This window comes from Doryrhamphus excisus, linkage group LG6, assembly GCF_037039965.1.
Source record: "Doryrhamphus excisus strain RoL-2023G ecotype Guam linkage group LG6, RoL_Dexc_Guam_v1.1, whole genome shotgun sequence".
In the NCBI taxonomy this organism is placed as follows: domain Eukaryota; kingdom Metazoa; phylum Chordata; class Actinopteri; order Syngnathiformes; family Syngnathidae; genus Doryrhamphus; species Doryrhamphus excisus.
In genome coordinates this window covers 16,628,242-16,647,619 of record NC_136362.1, presented here as the reverse complement: position 1 = coordinate 16,647,619, position 19,378 = coordinate 16,628,242, and the positions used below count along the sequence as shown (strand labels likewise).

At 40.9% G+C, this 19,378-nt stretch overlaps 2 protein-coding genes across 5 annotated transcripts; one reads left to right on the top strand and one right to left on the bottom strand.

Annotated features, from left to right (window-relative positions):
- Nucleotides 1–2,181: 2,181 nt before the first annotated feature.
- Nucleotides 2,182–5,213, bottom strand: psma8 (proteasome 20S subunit alpha 8). The gene is made up of 7 exons (XM_058067115.2): nt 5,000–5,213; nt 4,446–4,572; nt 4,238–4,362; nt 3,870–3,992; nt 3,665–3,784; nt 2,823–2,885; nt 2,182–2,735 (listed from the first exon to the last, which is right to left on the bottom strand). The coding sequence occupies exons 1-7, from the start codon at nt 5,099–5,101 to the stop codon at nt 2,640–2,642; spliced, it is 756 nt and encodes a 251-aa protein (XP_057923098.1). The 5' UTR covers nt 5,102–5,213; the 3' UTR covers nt 2,182–2,639.
- A 533-nt stretch (nt 5,214–5,746) lies between these two features.
- ss18 (SS18 subunit of BAF chromatin remodeling complex) lies at nt 5,747–15,118 on the top strand. Of its 4 annotated transcripts, XM_058068857.2 has the most exons (11): nt 5,747–5,933; nt 6,316–6,392; nt 6,481–6,565; nt 8,291–8,447; nt 9,012–9,242; nt 9,315–9,485; nt 9,760–9,837; nt 10,438–10,560; nt 12,799–12,929; nt 13,304–13,367; nt 13,963–15,118. In XM_058068857.2, exons 1-10 carry the CDS (start codon nt 5,865–5,867, stop codon nt 13,319–13,321), a joined length of 1,140 nt encoding a protein of 379 aa, XP_057924840.1. In that variant the 5' UTR covers nt 5,747–5,864; the 3' UTR covers nt 13,322–13,367; nt 13,963–15,118. The 4 variants fall into 4 exon arrangements, with proteins under 4 accessions (XP_057924840.1, XP_057924838.1, XP_057924842.1 ...); XM_058068855.2 differs by lacking the exon at nt 13,304–13,367; XM_058068858.2 differs by lacking the exons at nt 5,747–5,933; nt 13,304–13,367 and adding an exon at nt 5,947–6,073.
- Nucleotides 15,119–19,378: the final 4,260 nt, after the last annotated feature.

Sequence of the window (19,378 nt, the reverse complement as noted above, 5' to 3'; positions counted from 1 at the left end):
AACAACAATGCTGGAAAATAAATAAATAAAAAAACAGGGAAGGAGGGGGGAAAAAACAAGACTCCATAGCCACAAGCAAGTAAAAGGGAAAAAAAAAGTCTTTGCAGAAGCACAAAATAAGCTTACGCGATTGAGGAGCGAGATCTGAAGAAACTTTATCGGTAAAGTCCTGCTTTTGCAAGTTTTGTCATTGACTCAATTAGCTGGTGTTCTTTAATGCAGAAACTGCCTAAAATGCCTAAAAATGTGCAATACTAAAAACCTGCCTAAAAATGTGCAATACTAAAAAGATTGTAGTTCTATAAAAAAAAATCTATTTTTTTAAAAAACCTGGATCATCACATCAAGGAGCAATTTGCATTTTTGGGGGGAAAATATATAAAAATAATAAGAAATATATTTCTTATAATTCAAGATTTAATGAAAAAAATGATATTAATCCCCCTCCCTGTACAACGCAGTGCATGTCTACAGTGCATGCATAAAAATGCTGAATGTTTGGCTAATCGCTAATGGTTTGAGTGACAAAACCTTAGACCAGACCTTAGACCAGAATTAAGCATGGTACATGGAGGAAATAGCTGAGAATGACTCATACACACAACGTTGCAATTATTTTGTCATAGCATACTGCACATCACGTCTGGAGAGTAAAGATCAGCCCAACTGGTAAACCTTCCAGGACTCGCAAACAAGACAAATGGCAGACAAAGTGCGGTTGCTCTTGTCATGGCAGCCAGTGCATACAGTCAAAAAATCCTGGCTTGGGGGAGATGACTCTAAATGAAGGACTTTTACCATTCACCATTATGTCTTTGGTGGGAGTCAAGAGAGGGAGGCCCCTCGGGGCTCCCTCAGCACAGCAGTGCACAACTTTTTTTCAAAGGCGCTCCCAGATTAAAGTCCCCGAAAGTTCCCATTGGGGTCTGAGGCCAGGATCCCATTAAGCAGCCCTTCCACACCGGCGGCCATAATTGTCGTTGAGAATTCAGAGCAGCGGTTGCTTGATAAGCAAATTTAAGGTGAAAGGGGGGGAGAAATGGGGGCCATTTCAATTTCTGGGACATACTGTAAATTTATGACAAAATATCAAGCGGATGTTAACAATTATAACTGAAATTATGACAATGTTGGGGCTTTTAGATGTCAGGCTGTGTCAAATGCTGTGTGGTCCGTATATGGCCCATGGACCGCCAGTTCCTTACCCCTGCATATTTAAAAGACTAAGAAGCACCACAGGAAGCAATGTATTTGGCAAGTTACTATAGGGACAAAAGGCTGATAAATTATAGCCACTCATTACACTACTGCCTGTTGTGCTACTCCGTTGTGCTATAGAGTGTGCCTACAGGCCATTTTCCACCACAATCAGTGTGTCTACCTGGGTTTATTTCAACCATGGCAAACACGTTACCGATGCTGTAGAATGCTAAAATGCTAAAGCTACTTACCATTGAGAGATGTCTTGAAGTAACCACTTTTGAGAAACTTTGGACTGTCCAGTCTCTACTTTCGAATCGGATTCAACACATTCGGCTGTATGTCAATAGTGGACATTAAAAAATATAAATTGTAGTTTATCATCAACTTCTCTTAAATAAACAAGCACATAATCTGAAGAAATGCGAGGTGCAGATTCTGGAAGATCTAGAAATCTGTGCCGTTTACTGCTCTATAGGAGTTCACAACTCAAGACAAAAGGGCCGAAAAATGAGCATAATAGTTCCCCTTAACAAAAATACACATACAGTGGAATCTTGGATAGTGTTGTACACCAAACGGTCATTAACTTAACCTTTAATGTTCAATTATCCCTTTTCATTCATTATTTATATGCATTTAGAATTGTTTTGTGGGTGTAAAAATATAATAGTAAAACTATAGAAATGACTCAACTGCTGATGATTTAACGTACAGTAGCTGGTCCGGTTTGCCATTTTGATAAGGCTAGCTAATAGGATGCTAACAAGGAAGGATGCTTTGTGATTAAAATAATACATTAACAACACAGTTGGACTCACACAGTGTATTAGCAACACATGCGCCTTTTTGTAAACGAACCGGAGAATGTCGGCAAGCAGGCAAAATTGTGCCATACATTTCGACATTAACCAAAAATATGCTAACTGCAGCATATGCAAACCGAAGTTACACTGCATGTGTAAAAATGTACAGTTTAGAAGACAAATTATCTAGTATTCGTCCCCAAGGGAACTAAAATTGTCCCTCTCTAAAGCTCAAATATGGTTAGATGGTAAACAGCAGTTTTGATTAATGTAATAATTGTGAACAATACTTTATAAACAAGTCCTTTATTGAGAAGTAATTCTACTACAATTGTGAACGGTCTATTTTGAACATGTGATAATTGTCACCATCTGAACTGTATTTTGATAAATGATAGAAAAGTGTCGTGGAAGCTTATTGTTAAAGCATTAGAAGCCTAACTTGAGACCTGCCTGGATGTGAGTATTTACACACTGAAACAGCTGGAGGTATAGGACGTCTGGTGCGGTATACAAGGACAGATCTAAAGTTAGGATTCACTTCTTTACAGTCAAATATATGAGGATGCGTTGGAACCCCCCCTTTACCCAAAAGCTACTTCCAAGTGCAATTAAAAAAACCCTTAGACTATTTCAAGTAGACTTTTTCTGCTTCTTCTTTTCTGCTTCTTCCTCTTTTTCCTTTTCGATCTCAGCCACCAGGGTCTCAATCTCCTTGGATTCAAGGATCTGATGACAGCCAAACAGGCACTCATTACGACACATGCAAAACCATTAAAATATAAAAGTGATAAAATGAAACTGCATGGTTATCACCTTGAGTGGCTGATTCCGTCTGATGACAGCAAGTTCAATGTTTTTACCTCCTGACTGGACAACCTATAGAAGAAATATATTGGCATATATTGACAAACTGGACTATCAACATCCCTATGGCGGAAATGGGGGCAGACAATTATGTATATACAGTATATATGTGTATACACACTTAACGCGACAACACTCTTGATGCTAAACAACTTACACATCTTCTGGGTTTTCAAGTTTTCCTGCAAGATTTGAGAGTGTGGATTTCTGTCAATTAATGCTAAATAACTTTTGTGAGTATAACAGAAGTACTTTGGTAAACTTCATTCCCTCACGCCTTGAGTGTTACACTGGACACCAAGTTCACAGTCCATGCTTTTAGTTCGATGGCTATCGCTCTCGACTCTCATTCTGCCCTGAGCGGAAGTCGAGGCTGGCTCGACCTAGTGTGTTAAACTGGTGACGCGACCCCGATGAGAGTGAGTGCAACGGAAGCCAGCTGGTTCAGTTGTGCAGGAGTGCGTTGGTAAACCTAATTTCCTGTAATTTCCCTAGAGTAATGCTGGACAACTTGCACTGGCTTTTAAAGGCATTGGCTAGTGCTATGGACTCTCATTCTCCAGAACCCGGGTGGAAAGCAGGGCTGGCTGGATCAGGTGGGTTACATGAGGTCAGTGATGCAGTCAAGTCACTGAAGTTTGATGGTTTTTTTTTTTTTTTAAACACTAAACTCGTCCAAACATGCCTTTTTGGACCATGGAATTGTCCAAAGAAGAATTATGAGCAAGGCTGGTGAATTTTGTCTTTATAAAGTGGACAATACTTCCTGGTATATACCACATTCAACTGACCTCAAGCAAAGCCTTGATTGCCAACTTGATTGCCTCATTGTCTCCAGCGATGGCTTCATCTGTGTAGTTCTTCTCCAGAAACTCCCTCACAGTTTTGGCACTGCGACCAATTGCGTTTGCCTAAAGAAAAAGGGGAAATAGCACACCAATTTCATAATTAATCAGCATTTGGGACACACTGCATTAAAACTGGAAAGTTCCTCACCTTCCAGGCATGGTAGGTTCCTGATGGGTCTGTCTGATACAGCCTGGGAGTGCCATCATAGTCGAAGCCCACAATCAAAGCGGAGATGCCAAATGGCCGACGACCATTGCTTTGAGTGTATCGCTAAATAAAATACACATCATATCATGAGACGAGCGCACAAACTGACAAATCTGAAAACTTGAACTATTGACCCTGAAAATAAAAAAAACATAATACACAGGAGTGTGACATCACACACATTTACAGTTTGACAGCCATATTATCCTGTGACGTTTGAGTCACTATTCATAGAAAATCTGATCTGGTTCCACTGTAGTAACCATAACAACGGTTGAACATAATGTAGACAGTAACATTAAAAGCACCTGTTTCAGGGTGGCTATGTAGCGTGTGATGTATTCAACTGTGACAGGATCCTCCACGGTTAACCTGTGGCTCTGACACTCAACCCGTGCTCTGTTTATCACAATGCGAGCGTCCGCAGTTAGTCCTGAAAGATTAGTAAAGAAAAATTAACTATATTAGTCCACATCCCAAAGACAACATACCTTTTTATGTAGAATTGACTGTTACCTGCAAACGCCATGCAGACATGTTCGTCCAAGGCGCATATTTTGCGGACAGTTCTCTCCTCCTGCAGCTTCGCTACAGATTTTTTCTCTACTCCGAGGACGACAATGTCTTTGCCCCTGATTCCCACCTGTGCACACAAAAAAGGCACACACACGTTACGACGAGGTACATGCTTCTATCAATTATAGTGTACATAGCTTGGACGGTGCCGACATTCATTTTAAATCATCCCTCAATAGTTCACATGCTAATCTTTCAGTCCATCCTTTCTGATCATTAGTCTAAACATATTAGGATCTTGCTCCAGCTTTGTGGAAACTGAAAGCAGTGGCAGCATGACACAGCGAGTAGATGCTACCAAAAGCCATTTCATGAATAAACTTCCTTTTAACAGCTAAACACGCATATATAAGGTCAGCTCGGCAGTAGGCGTTATAATAACATAAATTTAATAATATAAACAGCTTCACAACAGAGAGGTAATCGACTGCTAGCTAGTACAAGCTAACTAGCGAAGCTTTGCTTTAGCCTTCAGTTTCAATTTGTCAACTCACAGCAGTGGAGCCCTTCTTTACAGCTTCTTGTGCGTACTCCACTTGGAAGAGATGACCATCCGGGGAGAAGACGGTAATTGCTCTATCATATCTGGCCGCCATAGCCTCGCAAAACACGTACTATGACAAGAAAAGAGGACACTCGAGCCAAATGATTCAGCTAGTTTAGCCACTCCAATCGAACTATGCCGCTTGTGGAGGACTGCGCATGCGGATGAACTCTGAACCCGGATCTTATTAATGACATTTTCTTATCTAATTATTTTATTTACGCAATTTCGTGTATTTACTAAATATTTTATTATATTATATCATATTATATTTTTACATAAACGTTTTGCTAAATATATAGTAATTTTGTATTTGGAAAATTGAGTGGTGAGTTGACGGAAATGTAGAAAATAAAAGTAATACATGTTTTGCAGCATTCTGCATGTATTTAAAATTATTACATATTGCTAGTAAAAACAAATATTACTGAAAATTCGTTTTAGCTTCCTCATTTATTCAGCAGTCCATTTCCGTTGCTCTTTGGACTGTTTCATTTATGCACCGTAGGGGAAACACGGATATATTTGTGCATGCATATTGTTGTTGCGAATTGAATAACAAACATTTTCCGTTAGGTATTGTAAACAATACGTGATATTTACAAATACCATCTGTCATCGGGTATGCATTATGAAGAAAATATTTGAAAAACACGTTTTCAAATGTATTACTCTCCCCTTAGTCGGGTGGGTCCATTATAACATCGCATCCTATTCTGAACTGTTAACATCGGAGTTGTACTGATTTGCAAAGTCTGCCCGCGACTTTTAGTATTTTATGATTTTGTTGGTTTGATTAACAACCACATATCACCATGTCGGTGGCGTTTGCACCACACAGACAGCGTGGAAAGGGCGACATAACCCCCACCGGAATACAGAAGGTAATTCATCTTGAGCGCGTCGCAGAATGGAGGTTGTGCTCTGATGTGAGACGCAGCTAGCCGCTAGTGCTAACCAATGTGTAGCATCCACAAGTCGAACTGTGTATGGATTGGGAACAATGACGCTGAGCCCAAGCGCGGTGAATATAAACTTTACGGCGGACAGACTATGAATTTGTGGGACGTTTATTTGGATTTTTGAACTGAGCTTCTGCTGGTGTTTTGTTAGCTTGTTTTAGTGAGCTAGCAAGATACATCTTTTGTTAGCCGCAAACGCACACATCATCACATTTACTAAACGCTCCCCTGTATATCCCCCCAATCAATGTTTGTACTCGAATATATCTTGAATAAATAATTATGGTCCTTTATATTTCTGCAGCTACTTGATGAGAATAATCATCTTATTCAGAGTATAATGGACTTCCAGAGCAAGGGCAAAACAACAGAATGTTCTCAGTAAGTCCTCCATTGTTGTTATTGTCATTGATGGTGCCTTCGCGGACTTACGATGGCTTTTATTGATAACCACCTTGCTCCTCCACAGGTATCAACAGATACTGCACAGAAATTTAGTGTACCTGGCCACGATAGCAGACTCTAATCAAAACATGCAGTCTCTCCTCCCAGCTGTAAGTGTGTTTTAATTTTATTTCTCTAGTTTTTGCATGGGCACTATGGAATAATGGTTAGCAAGTCCTCACCATTAGGGGAACTGGGTTAGAACTTTATGTGAATTTTGCATGTACTCCCTGTACTTGTGTGGATTTTATCATGGTTACTGCCCACATCACAAAAATATGCATACTAGGCTAGTTGGAGACTCAAAGGGGCTAGTCACACAGAAGCACACCACATTCACTACGAATCCTGGCGCGTCACACACAATTCTAGCTGGCACAGCAACAGAAAAGGTGGATTAAAAACAGACAATACACTACCATTGTATAATACAGAATATTAACCAACTACCGTGTGAGCCCTAACCTTGTGCTCTCCACCCTTTTTTAATTTACAAAAACTGTACAACAAAGCACTCTGGGAAACAGGAAGTACTCCCAGTGACGGTACATTATAAAGATGGTCTCTGTTTTAGAAAGAAAGAAACAAACAAACACTTCAATAAAACCTACACACACACGCACACATTAATGTAGTGTATTGTTAAACTATCGTAGTGGGTCACATTGGACCGGTGTAAAATAATGATTATGACAGACTGCATGACTTACAGGCTGTACGGCGGTTGAGTGGTTAGCGCGCAGGCCTCACAGCTAGGAGAACTGAGTTCAATTCCACCCTCGACCATCTCTGTGTGGAGTTTGCATGTTCTCCCCAATCATGTGTGGGTTTTCTCCGGGGACTCTGGCTTCTTCCCAAAAACATGTTTCACGACTCCAAATTGTGCATAGGTATGAATGTGAGTGTGAATGGTTGTTCCCTGTGATTGGCTGGCGACCAGTTCAGGGTGTACCCCACCTCTCGCCCGAAGACAGAAAGAAAATTAATGAATGCATGACTTACCTGAGTTTAGATGTTGTTCATTACAAACTGGACCACAGTGTGTGACACGTGAACGTCCGCCATTTTGGGCTGTTTTGTTTAATATTTATATAAAAAGCCTCAGCAAGTGTTGACTGTTGGGAGGAAGACTGCGCTGCACAAACATTTTTAGAACATAAGCATGTCCTTATTTTGTGGGAGGCATACCAAGTGTAAACTGCATCAGGTTTAGCAGCTGTTTGGCTAACTTCCTTGTACATTTGTGGTAGAGCTTGTGCTAAATAACTGTGACTTCAAAACTTCGCTGGACATTGTGTGTCCATCATGTCCAGCTGGTTTTAAAATATGTTTTTTCCAGTGTTGGAACGGAGACCATATATTAGCAATGTGATAGGTCGCTTTTCCTTTCATGAGGAACGCAACAGGAGCGCAGCAGACATCGCACACATTCCTCATATTGGAGTTTGTGACAAGTTTTAAGGTGGTAAATGTTTGAATGCTCTGGATTCGGAATACCTTCATATTACCGAGTTACTGCTTGATCCTTGCCGATTTCTTCCACCGCATATGCAGTTGCCTGGTAGCTTCAACGGAGCCTGCAGGCTTCTGCTCTGCCCCTCCTTCCTTCTTTCCTTCATGCAGGCATGAGGGGGGTACAGCTCAAATCCAGTCTATATTGATATCGATAATGATATGGTTGATTTTTATATTGTGCTTAAAGCAAATATCAATATATTTTTAAATATCAATATACAGTATCCCCTAGCCCTTGGGAAAGGCTATAAATTGTCCATGAGTGTGTGATTGACCTGGAAAGGAATATATGGGGCTTTCTGTCTGTTGTGCATCTGCAGCCACCCAGTCAAAACATGCCCATGGGCCCCAGCGGAATGAACCAAAGTGGGCCCCCGCCCCAACCCAGTCATGGTCACAACATGCCCTCCGAAGGTATGGTCAGCTGCGGCCCTCCGGCCCCACACATGCAGAACCAGATGAACGGACAGATGCCAGGTAAGTGGCCCACCCTCATTTTTCTTCTGTTTTTTTTTTCCCCTCATTGGCCCCTTGCACTTAGGTTGCCTAGCAACATCACAGACCTGCAAGGAATGTCGTTCTGCTTAAGGAAGATGTCCCTTGTTTGTCATGGACCTCATTGCTTTTATTTTTTCTCATTATCGACATTTGGGGTTGTCATTCGACTAAATAGCAATATGGACCTTTGCATATATGATGATATTTTTGGGATGTATCACGATAATGATATCAAATTCAAGTTCAGCAGAGCCTTGGATAAAAATCTACAAACCTTAAGCCATATAATGAAATACATTGTAAAGCATGTGTATTTATTGGAAACCAAGTGGCTAACTTTTGGAATGGGATGTCAGCATCTGCACCACTGCTACTAAATCAAACAAACAAACAAACTGCAATGCCTGCGCTTAAGGTTTCCTGATTAAGGAAGATGCAGTCACCCATGAAATTCCAAATGTACATGTAGAAATTTTCTTTCTCCACACGATGACGGCATTTCATTCATTTTATGTATCAAAGTTGTTATTGTTTCTCTTCCAGGCCCTAATCACATGCCCATGCAAGGTCCAGGTCCTGGCCCTAACCAGCCCCCAAACATGCCCAGTGGCTCTATGAACATGCCTCCAAGCAGCCATGGCTCGATGGGCGGTTACAACCACGCCGTCCCTTCATCCCAGGGAATGCCAGCACAGAGCCAAATGAACATGACACAGGGCCAGCCCATGGGAAACTATGGACCTAGGCCCAACATGAACATGCAGCCCAATCAAGGTAAATGCGCCCCTGCTGTGTTCTTTAGTGTATTGAAGGTTTCTGTCTATTTTTAATTTTCCTGTGCTCCAGGCCCCATGATGCACCAGCAGCCTCCCTCCCAGCAGTACAACATGCCTCCAGGTGGTGGCGGCCAGCACTACCAAGGGCAGCAGAACCCGATGGGCATGATGGGCCAGGTCAACCAGGGAAATCATGTCATGGGTCAGAGGCCCATGCCTCCATACAGACCACCTCAGCAAGGTAACCCTACCTTTTTTGTGTGACTTTGCCAAGTGTGCAAGTTGTGACTCTTCCTTCTCCCTCTCCTAACCCACCTTTCCTGCACTTCTTACTCTTGTTTTTCCCTCCATCGCCACACGGGGTGCTCACAAACATCTTAGTGACGTAGGATACAATAAGTTTATAAAGAATAGTGTAGAAGCCAAATCCCACCTCATACTTATCCTCACACATCCCATTCAACAACACCTTGAATCTACTTGTGTGTATGTTGTGTGTGTATATGTGTATGTAGGACCCCCACAGCAGTACCCAGGGCAGGAAGACTACTATGGGGACCAGTACAGTCACGCAGGACAGGGAGCCTCAGAAGGTAGGAAATCAGCCCAGGGGTTGTATCAACACACAAAATGATGCAAAGAGGCTGTGTGATAACTCCCCCACCACAAAAACTTCAGTTTCTTCATTATTTTCTGGTACAGAGGAATAACAGACATTATAGCTTCTATTGTCATTCCTCAAATATCTGATGGCTTAATCAGATGAATCAGTTTTTCACTATTCCTGATTTAGCAAGAGTAGCATATGTAGCTGCCACATCAATACAGACTCAACCCATTTACTTTCTTTATTCAATTAACATTTGCTTTGTTTATTTCCCCTCTTTGCTAACATTACTGTTTTTCCATACCTTTTTATATATAAGGATTTTTTTCCCAGTGAAACTAGGAAAAAAGTATAGAATAACATGATATAAAGATGGCCATTCAGGTATATTTCCTCTATCAATTGTTGGGTGGGGAGCGGCTTGTTTGACACCTAGGGATGTTTAAGTGTTGTGGAACTTGGTATGTTGACATGTTGCTCCACACTGACCCTTTGTGAGTGTTCTGTGTTATTAATGTTCATTGCATTTGATCATCTTAACACAATTATGTCCTTGCTGACACTGTGTGATGATGCTACTTTGAAGGTAACGCCCAGTACAGTCAGCAGCAAGAGGCCTATCAGCAAGGGCCCCCCCAGCAACAGGGCTACCCTCCTCAACAGCAGTACCCAGGTCAGCAGGGCTACCCACCACAGCAGCAGGGCTATGGTGAGTTTGCTGCTTTGTGCAATTACTGTAATTATAGTGTTTGTTGGCCTTAACCACAAAGAGGACGGGGTGTTAGTAATTTGATAATTGGAGAGAGGCTGTTATCTCAAAAATGTAACTTTTTATTTAACTATTTAATGATTTGGAGTTTTCCAAAAGAAATGTTTGGAACAGCGTTGGATTTTACAAGGAGAACACAACCTGACGAGCCAGACTAACAGGGGCCAGTATTGTAACTTTTTTGCATTGTAACTTGTTCACTTTGAAATCCTGCACCTTTGTTCCCTATCTGGCGTGTTGAAAGCACTATACTCAGTCTGAAATCAGTCCGATTACTAGGGATGTTCCGATCCAATGATTGTGATCGGGGTCCGATTTGCTGTATTTTTGAAGATCCCAGGAGAATTGGAAAGTTAGTCCCGGTTCCCATTGATGCTCGAGATTCGATGCCCAATACAGCCATTTCGTTAATTTGTAAATATGCATCAGGGGGTTGCCTACAGCCACAGCGGTTAATGTCAAGGCTTTTTAACATGACTCTACTCATTAGTGTTAACTCCAACTGCAGTTAACTCAATAAAGGTGTTAATTACAGAATTTACCATACAAGTAGTATAATATTAATAGTAGTATAACATCATATAATATTAGTATTTTAATTCATTCACAGAACATTTATGAACATTTATCACATCATGCCTGTCACACTCAGGTTTATCATAAAGGTAATATGAAGAAAAGTTTGGAAGATCAACTTCCAAATTTTGCCTCACTTTTAATGAAGTGTAACTACAATTTAAAAAAAAAAAAAAAAGAGCAAGAGAGGTTTATTTTTTCTTCCCTCATCCCATTTTCCTCCGGAACTTTCCATCCCTCAACCTGAGTCTGGGCCAAAGCTCATGTTAGTAATGAGCTTGCAGCAAGACGATACACACATACACACACCTCAGGCTCCTTTCTTGCAAGCCCCCACAAGGTTATGCTCAACAGCATAAAGCATTATGAGCAGCTAATGATCCTGCGTGGGCCTCGTTTGACTTGAGCCCCAGTAAGGCTTTGCTCAGTCCCACACAGCTTGGATACTTGTGCTCTACGGGGGCTGATAAGTTATTTATTTTCTCTCTCTAGCACCCTTGTTTTTTATGAAGCCACCTTTGCTAATGAAGACCGACACAACCTCCTTGATATCTTCCTCCATAGGGGAACTAATGTGTGGCTCCAACCTGAATCACTCACAGCCTAAACAAATGAGTTGATTTAATCGTATCTATCATCCTTAGGTTGTCATCTATGCACTTTTCTTGGTAGCCAATTATTCGCTGTGAAAGATTCCCAAGATTTTGACAAATTTGCTCACTGAAGTCCTAAATATTATGGTACCAAAAAAAAGTTAGGATGAAGCCAAATAAGTTATTGTATTTCCTCAAATGATGACCTCAACTTAAATAAACTTAACAAATCAAATAGACCCTGATGGCATTGTTGCAGTAAATGTCTTTACCGCAATGCCATGGAATATAAAAAGCTGTCTGTTTACAATAGAGTTCAAAGAGACATTTCAAGATTCACTCAAAATCGGGTCAACTCGGAATTTAAACAAAAAATTTTGACACCTCCTTTTCATTCATTCATTCATTCATTTTCTACCGCTTATCCTCACGCGGGGGTGATGGAGCCTATCCCAGCTGTCTTCGGGCGAGAGGCGGGGTACACCCTGGACTGGTCGCCAGCCAATCACAGGACGACACCCCCTTTTTGTTGGAAAAAACGGTAGTAATTGCAATTCAAATACAGTATTTTTATTTTATTTATAAACAAATATAATAAAACTATAAATTGATCCAGAAACGATTCGAAGCGGTATTGTGAATAGGAAAAAATATACTGTATGTAAGTCACACTGAACAGTAAGTTGCATTTACCTTTATTTATGATCTTCAGAGCAAGCTCTTTTTTTTTTTAAATGTTTCTAACAATATTCAATTTACAAATAATACAGCAGCTCCTACATGGGCAAATAATGTCAATATTTATGGATCGGAACACGATACAAATCGATATGTAATATGGTTTGGTTTTATTATGTTATTTGTGAAAAATGCATACAATATATATTTTATATCATCATGACAGTGCTTTATGAGGTCCATTCCCTGAATAAACACTGCAGTTGAGAAGCAATACCTGGCCACTCAACACTATACATAATTTTAACACAGACCTGAATTTGTGTGATAGGTCCCTCCCAGAATGCCCCAGGACAGTACCCTAACTACCCTCAGGGGCAGGGCCAGCAGTACGGTGGCTATCGCCCCCCTCAGCCAGGACCCCCACAGGGCCAACAGCAGCGCCCTTATGGCTATGACCAGGTGAGTATTGGCCCAGCATTGAGCAGTTAAAGAAAGATGTATACATTGGCCTTAGTTCGGATTTGTAGCAGTGATTTTGTATGTTGTGCATGCGATCATCGTATTTGGGCTTGAGTTGTTTCCCCTAAAACATTGTAGTGTATGTCACTATTGCCATTCATGTTTAATCTCAATTGTTTATCCTAACTAATGTGGCATGTTCCCCCTCCCTTCAGGGAAATATTAAGGGCTTTTTAAAGACCCATTCTTCCTTAGATTTGCTGCTGTGGTGTTTTTGAAGGAAGCTATTTTCTTTTTGCCCTGTAATATCCTGTGGTCTCCTGCTTGGGGACCAGAGCTACACTTTGATATCTTTATTATCTTTGAATATTCAGGGGCACATGAGGAAATAAAGGCCCGGGGATTTGAACCCCCTGACTAGCTCTATAAGAAGCAAAGGTAAATGGTTGCTGTGAAGACCTCAACGTCCGATCTTAGATGCTTGAGCACCTAGACTTTTAATTTGCATTCATGTTCCTCTGCATCTCCCTTTCTTTCCTTCATCTTCTATCCTCCTTTGATATGTAATGTTAGCACTGTTTTTAATATTTGTTGGTCACCAGGGGTCGAATTTGTAATCAAATGAGGTCTAGAAACAGCATGCTTAGTTAACGCATATATTCTCCTGTATTTGTGTTCGGGACTTAACCCATACAATGGGTCATACATTTTGAACATTATATTTTGGCATACAAATGCACACACTTCGACCCCTGTTTAGAAATACTAGCTTCCTTGCCCTGAGTCTATCTCATTTAAAGTAGCATCCTGTAGTCAACAATGAGTCATGCAGAAAACCTCCAGTAGTGTTAGTACTCACCACTTATGAGGATCTGCTGCCATCTACTGGTCGATTTAAGCAAACGCAGCCATTCGTTATGGTTTGCAGTATGATCATACATGTAGAAGCCACAGATGTTTTATAGTGAATAGGTGACTTATTTGTTGTCTGTAAACTGTCAAGTAACATGAATCATGTCACCCTCCCTCACAGGGCCAGTATGGAAATTACCAGCAATGAGAAACGGTCATCTCTTTTATGACAGTCACAGCAGCACAAAAAACAAAATCCATTCTCCTCTCCCTGTTGATCCTTTGGGCTTTAACTTTAAACATTACCACTGACTCGAAACATCACAATCTATGCCCCTTTCCCCCACTTCTGGTCCAGTATGTCTCAAAGTGGCAGTGCCTTAAAAGATGGAGCTGCCTTATCCTCCAATAGCATTGCATTGCCTGTACAAACAAAATGTAGGATCTTCTGGAGATGATTCATGTGGTTCAACTGTGGTGTATTGTTTCTCTACGCGTCAGCTCCTTGTAAAGGAGCAATAATGCCAGCAGTAGAGAAGCGTGCATGTCTAGGGAGGTAAGAGGTTAGGGAGGGGGTGGGTGTAGACTTTAGAAATAAGACAGCAAGTCAACAATGTCCTGCTAGTTCCATGGTACACCCACATTGATGTATGTGATGCTGTAAAAATATATTTGATTATTTTTTGGGCAACATGACTTTGTATCAGACTGCGGAAGCTAGTACTAAGATGTGTCTGTGTCAATGATGCTTTATTTTTTTTTGTGATGAATTGAACAATGCAAATAAGTGACACAATTTCAATGAGAAAACCTGCATCTGCAACATGTTTTGTTTCTATCGTACAAAAAGAATTATGTTGTACTAATGTGCCAAGTTACAGGGCAAAAAAAATGTTCAAATATCAAAAGCATTTGCTCCGATGACCTCCTGGAGACAAATGTGGCCAAAGCTTACACCATATGTAGCAACATCGTAACAACTGAAAGTGGCTCAATTGTGTAAGAGTATTAGGATCACACTGGCATACAGTACAGTTACATTGCAAGGAAAAAAGTCAAAAGAAAAACTGGACTGTTGAACACACCTGAATAGAAGCCATACCTACCAAATTTAAAGTAATTTAAAAGAATTGTCCATATCGGTTACACTGTAAGATGGGCTTCTTACACAGAAATACACTTTACAGTAAACCTTTCTATTCTACCTACACTCAGTGTTACCAGCAACACCCGTTAGGTTTGATGAGTGAGATGTGAGATGCTTTTTTTCCCCCCATTGGTGTTCAACAGCTGCCATGGTTCAAGCAAAATCTGTAGTAATTCTAGATTTGTTAAATCAAAACTGAGACTTCAGATTGATATATCAGCTTCCACTTATCTAGTCTGCACTTTTTTTTGTTGTCTTTACAGCTTATGTTTAGTAAAATTTGAACTTTAATTTTTCTGGTAAGTTTCCGATTTTGGCCTCACGTTGAAATAAGGTGTACAAAAATGCAGTAGTTACTGAGGACCTAATAAGCAAGGCACATAAATTTAGAGTAGTTACTGAGGAACTAGTGAAGAACTAATGAGCAGTGGTTAGGTATAGGTTTGTTCTTTAACTACTGTTATTTTGTTTACCTTTATTGTCAAGTGTTACCATGACTTCGAAAAGATAAAATGTATTCTCATATGATTTCCATTTTCTTCTTGAATGTAATGCTTTTTGTCATTCAAGATTCCAATATTATTCCTGTAGGTGTCAGGTGACAAGATCCTCTAAGGTCCTAATCTTCACCTTTTTACATTTGGAATAACGGTTAGAATGTTGACCTCATGGTCAACCAAACGCCAAATTGGCAATCTCCGTTTGGTGATCTTTTGCATGTTCTCTGAATCTGAATTTTTTATAGGTTTCTTGTAATTTGTGACTTTTTTCCTTGCAAAATGACCACTTTGTTCCAGTGATTTTATTAACTTTGCCTAAGTTTCTTTTCGGTGTGGTCCTAATACATCTTTGCCATTGTGCCTCTGGACTGCAAATGGAATTTCAAAACAGTATGGCTGACAATGACAGAGTTGTATTATTCATGCTGGAGTCCTTTCCATCATTGGAGTAAATAAACGTGTTGGCTGTCGTCTTTAAAGTGGTGTTGTACGTTAATAATAAAGGGTGTCACATATGTAAGATAAAATGTGAAAAAAAGTCAGTCAGTCGACATTTTTAGACCTGGTTGTGCAGTTTTCTATCACTGACTTGTTTTGTGGTGCGTTCTTTATTGCTCCCACTTCCCAGTATGTACAGCAGCAGGAGGAACAGGAACAGTCCTCTTATTGTTTATATGGCTGTTTTTAATATTTGTTTGCATTCCCATTCACATTTGTGTCATGGTAATGTTCAACTGTACATTCTGCTAATAAATTGCAAGAATCTTTAATATAGTCCTGGCCTCTCATTACTAGCGTTTGACCTTTCTTTGGCGAGTCTTCTGGCCTGAATCATTTCTCTTGTCCAAACAAGATGGGCGCTGTAGGTGCTGTCAGGGTTTTGACAGTTTGATCTAATTGTTTAGTCTCTATCTCCTCATTGCTCGTCTTTTTCCAACTGCTAATGACCCGGGCCCACTCGACTGCATATCTGCTGTGTCCAGATGCACTCTGAGAGCTCCAGAGCGTATTTACACCCAAAATTACCTTCCTGCTCCCTCCAGAGAGGGAGAGGGACTACCTGTCACACTGGGGGGAGCGTTACAGATGGTACGCCAGATGTGTGGCCGGAGCATGTGATGAGAGGGGCCACAGTCTCTCAGAGAGGACTTTTTTGGGGGGGGTTGAGTTTATAATATTTTGATGTTTCCAATTCAGGTTTAGTGGTACCTCCCATTCACCCCCACAACCGTCCTGCTGCTCCACAGCTGGCTGCTCCACCCTTCCCAGCTGCCACTGGGGCTCCCCCCAGCCTCGTGGCTTGGCAGAGCTGCTGTGGTAGTGATGGTGTATGGTGGTGGGCTCCACATACCACCAACCCCCCCACAGCACCAGCTTAGCCTGGCAGCTGCTGCCCTCAGCGGTGCCCTCACAGACGGCGCTGGGGTCGGACAAAGTCACTCCTCCTGCGACTGTCTGAGGATGAGAAGATGCTAGGTGTAGACTCTTTGCAGCCAGTGCAACTCCTAAATTACTGTAAATACATCCATTTTATTCCAAACACAAGCACTGGCCTGTTGTCCAGGTTTTCTAAGTGGGTGGACCTCCCATGGGAGCCGACAGAAGACTTAAGGAAAGGAGCAGCACCTTGAAAAAGTTTTTTTTAGTTTTTTCCAAAACAATATCAAGCAATATACTGTATCTCATTCATTTATAATAATGTATTGAGTTATTGCTGAATTAATATTATGCATGCATTTAGAATTATACGGGTTGTTTTACTTAACGGAAGTTCCTCCTCGGCCCACACCGTAGTTTGACGTCCACGGTAACTCTGTAGCCACAAACACATATTGAGCAGAAATGGAGAAAAAGTATTTTGATTAGTGAAGTTAGCTTCAAAACCCTGGCAGATGGCCAGATAGCAAGACGAAAGTTATTTGTAGCTACTGTCACTGTGTTTGAATTATCACGGATTACATCGCCTGCCAGAGCAGTGGCCGGGCCGGAGCAGTGCAGGTAATGTTTTTTATTGTCATATACAGTGCTACCTTGCATAAGAGTGCCACAACTAACCAGTGTTAATTACGTTTTTACATCTGCTGATTTTTGCATCGAACTGCCAGCTAAAATTGGAGTTCCAGCTGCTATGGGGCATGGCTGAAGTCGAGTGTTTGTGCTAGCATTAGCGATGTAGCGTCCAACTAGCTAGGGGAAGATTTTCAACATCTCGGTAAAACATACGTACATGTGATGTGGTTGATCCTATTTATTATGTATTTTATAAAACCATGGTAGGAACAACATCAAATGAAAAGCACTTAATGAATAAAAAGCCACCATCCTGCTTGGTGGACTTTGAGACGTTGCGTACCACAACTATGCACATTAGCACTCAGTCATCAAATCTTACCTTTTTGCATTCCCACATAGTATCAGCATTTGGGAGCAAATATGACGTGAAAGAAAAAGGGAAAATGCATCCACATACATCCCTCTGTGCATGGGAGAACGGTAGGATGGTGCGTTCCATGACCGTCAAAAAGGTCGGACAAATCGCAGCTCGCATTGAACATTAAAAAACTGGGGGATTTCTAATAGTTACGGTGTTGTAATAAAGTAATATTTACTGTAATATGATAGTGTTTATGTATTTTAATGTGTCTTTTAAAACAGAGAAATGACATTGTGTTTGTAATTTTGGCTTCTTTACTTAGAAACATTTAGTATCATAAATAAATCATAAATAAATCTTATTATAAGCGGACATTGTAATAAAAAAAACATGTTTGTGTCAGTGTGAGAGCGCTGTTTGCCCCATTTCTTCCTAAACAAAACAAGAGTGTCATAAAAATATCTTCCATAATTAAACAGATCGTTTGGGTCTGAAGCAGGGAGTCCATGGAAATACAGCAGAAAGAGGTGCGAAATCTGGAAGATCTAGAAAGCTTTCTGTGCAGGTTATTGTGTGTTTCTGCTGTAGAGGTCCACAACTCAAAACAAAGCGCCAAAAATGATCATAATAGATCTCCTTTAAGTATTTTTTATAAGCTATCTATCAAACCATCCCACCTATATACACAAATGGTAACATTTAAACACAGGAAGCGGACAAGCTATTGGTAATTGCTGGGACACTGAGAAGGGTTAAGATTAAATAATATTTCTAACAATGCCTTTTGGGCCAGGTTTCATACTGAAATATGCCATAATTTTCCGTCATTGGGAACCAGGATGCGAGGGCGAGGGTCTCCACCTTGCCTGCCCGAGGAGGAGCACTCATTGTCGGACATACTTTGTCATAAACTTTCAGGGCTCACTTCCAAATACGAAAACCTCATTATCTGAAACTTTGGCATATTTAACACGATAATACAACATTCTTACAAAATGTATAGGTCCGAAAAATAGAAACGGCATAATAGAAATTAAGGTCTGTCTCGTCTCTATTTCTCTATAAGGCAGTGCTTCTCAATTATTTTCTGAAATTTATTACAGTGTAATATGTAAGCTTCTGTTTATCTGCCTATCAAATATTAGAACGTGGTCAATAAGAATGATGATTGGTGACTACTGGACAAACTTGCTACAGTGTGGTCTTTTCAGGTTATCATGTTCAATAATTTTATCATTATAATTCTGCACACCTTTTTCTGGTGGGTGCCACTGAGGGTGAAATGACACTGTGATCATAGCTGGCAGGCAAGACGTGATCTCTCTTTTCACTCTTCCCTCCCCGCCCCCAACCTTCCCTTCCCTCATAGCCACGCTCTCTGTGTGACAGAAAGCCTATAGGGAGGTATAAGAGGTAGTTATGCGGGGGGCAATGCAGCAGCCTCCACAGTTTAATTGGAGATGTGTCACACTAAATAAATGGTGCAAAAACAAGCGCTGACTGGAGGCTTGAGGGAGGGGCCCTGGGGATGGCTGCCTGTTTTATTGGGCAGGAGCGTTGCACCGCTGTGGGGTGA

Excerpts from the sequence above, each read along its gene's own strand:
- psma8 (XM_058067115.2), bottom strand. The coding sequence starts at position 5,101 with ATGGCGGCCAGATATGATAGAGCAATTACCGTCTTCTCCCCGGATGGT. Across the intron at positions 4,363-4,445 it reads TGTCTGCATGGCGTTTGCAG|GACTAACTGCGGACGCTCGC; the intron begins GTAACAGTCAAT and ends CTAATCTTTCAG. Across the intron at positions 2,736-2,822 it reads GACGGAATCAGCCACTCAAG|ATCCTTGAATCCAAGGAGAT; the intron begins GTGATAACCATG and ends GGCTGTCATCAG.
- ss18 (XM_058068855.2), top strand. The coding sequence starts at position 5,865 with ATGTCGGTGGCGTTTGCACCACACAGACAGCGTGGAAAGGGCGACATA. Across the intron at positions 5,934-6,315 it reads CCCCCACCGGAATACAGAAG|CTACTTGATGAGAATAATCA; the intron begins GTAATTCATCTT and ends ATATTTCTGCAG. Across the intron at positions 9,838-10,437 it reads AGGACAGGGAGCCTCAGAAG|GTAACGCCCAGTACAGTCAG; the intron begins GTAGGAAATCAG and ends GCTACTTTGAAG.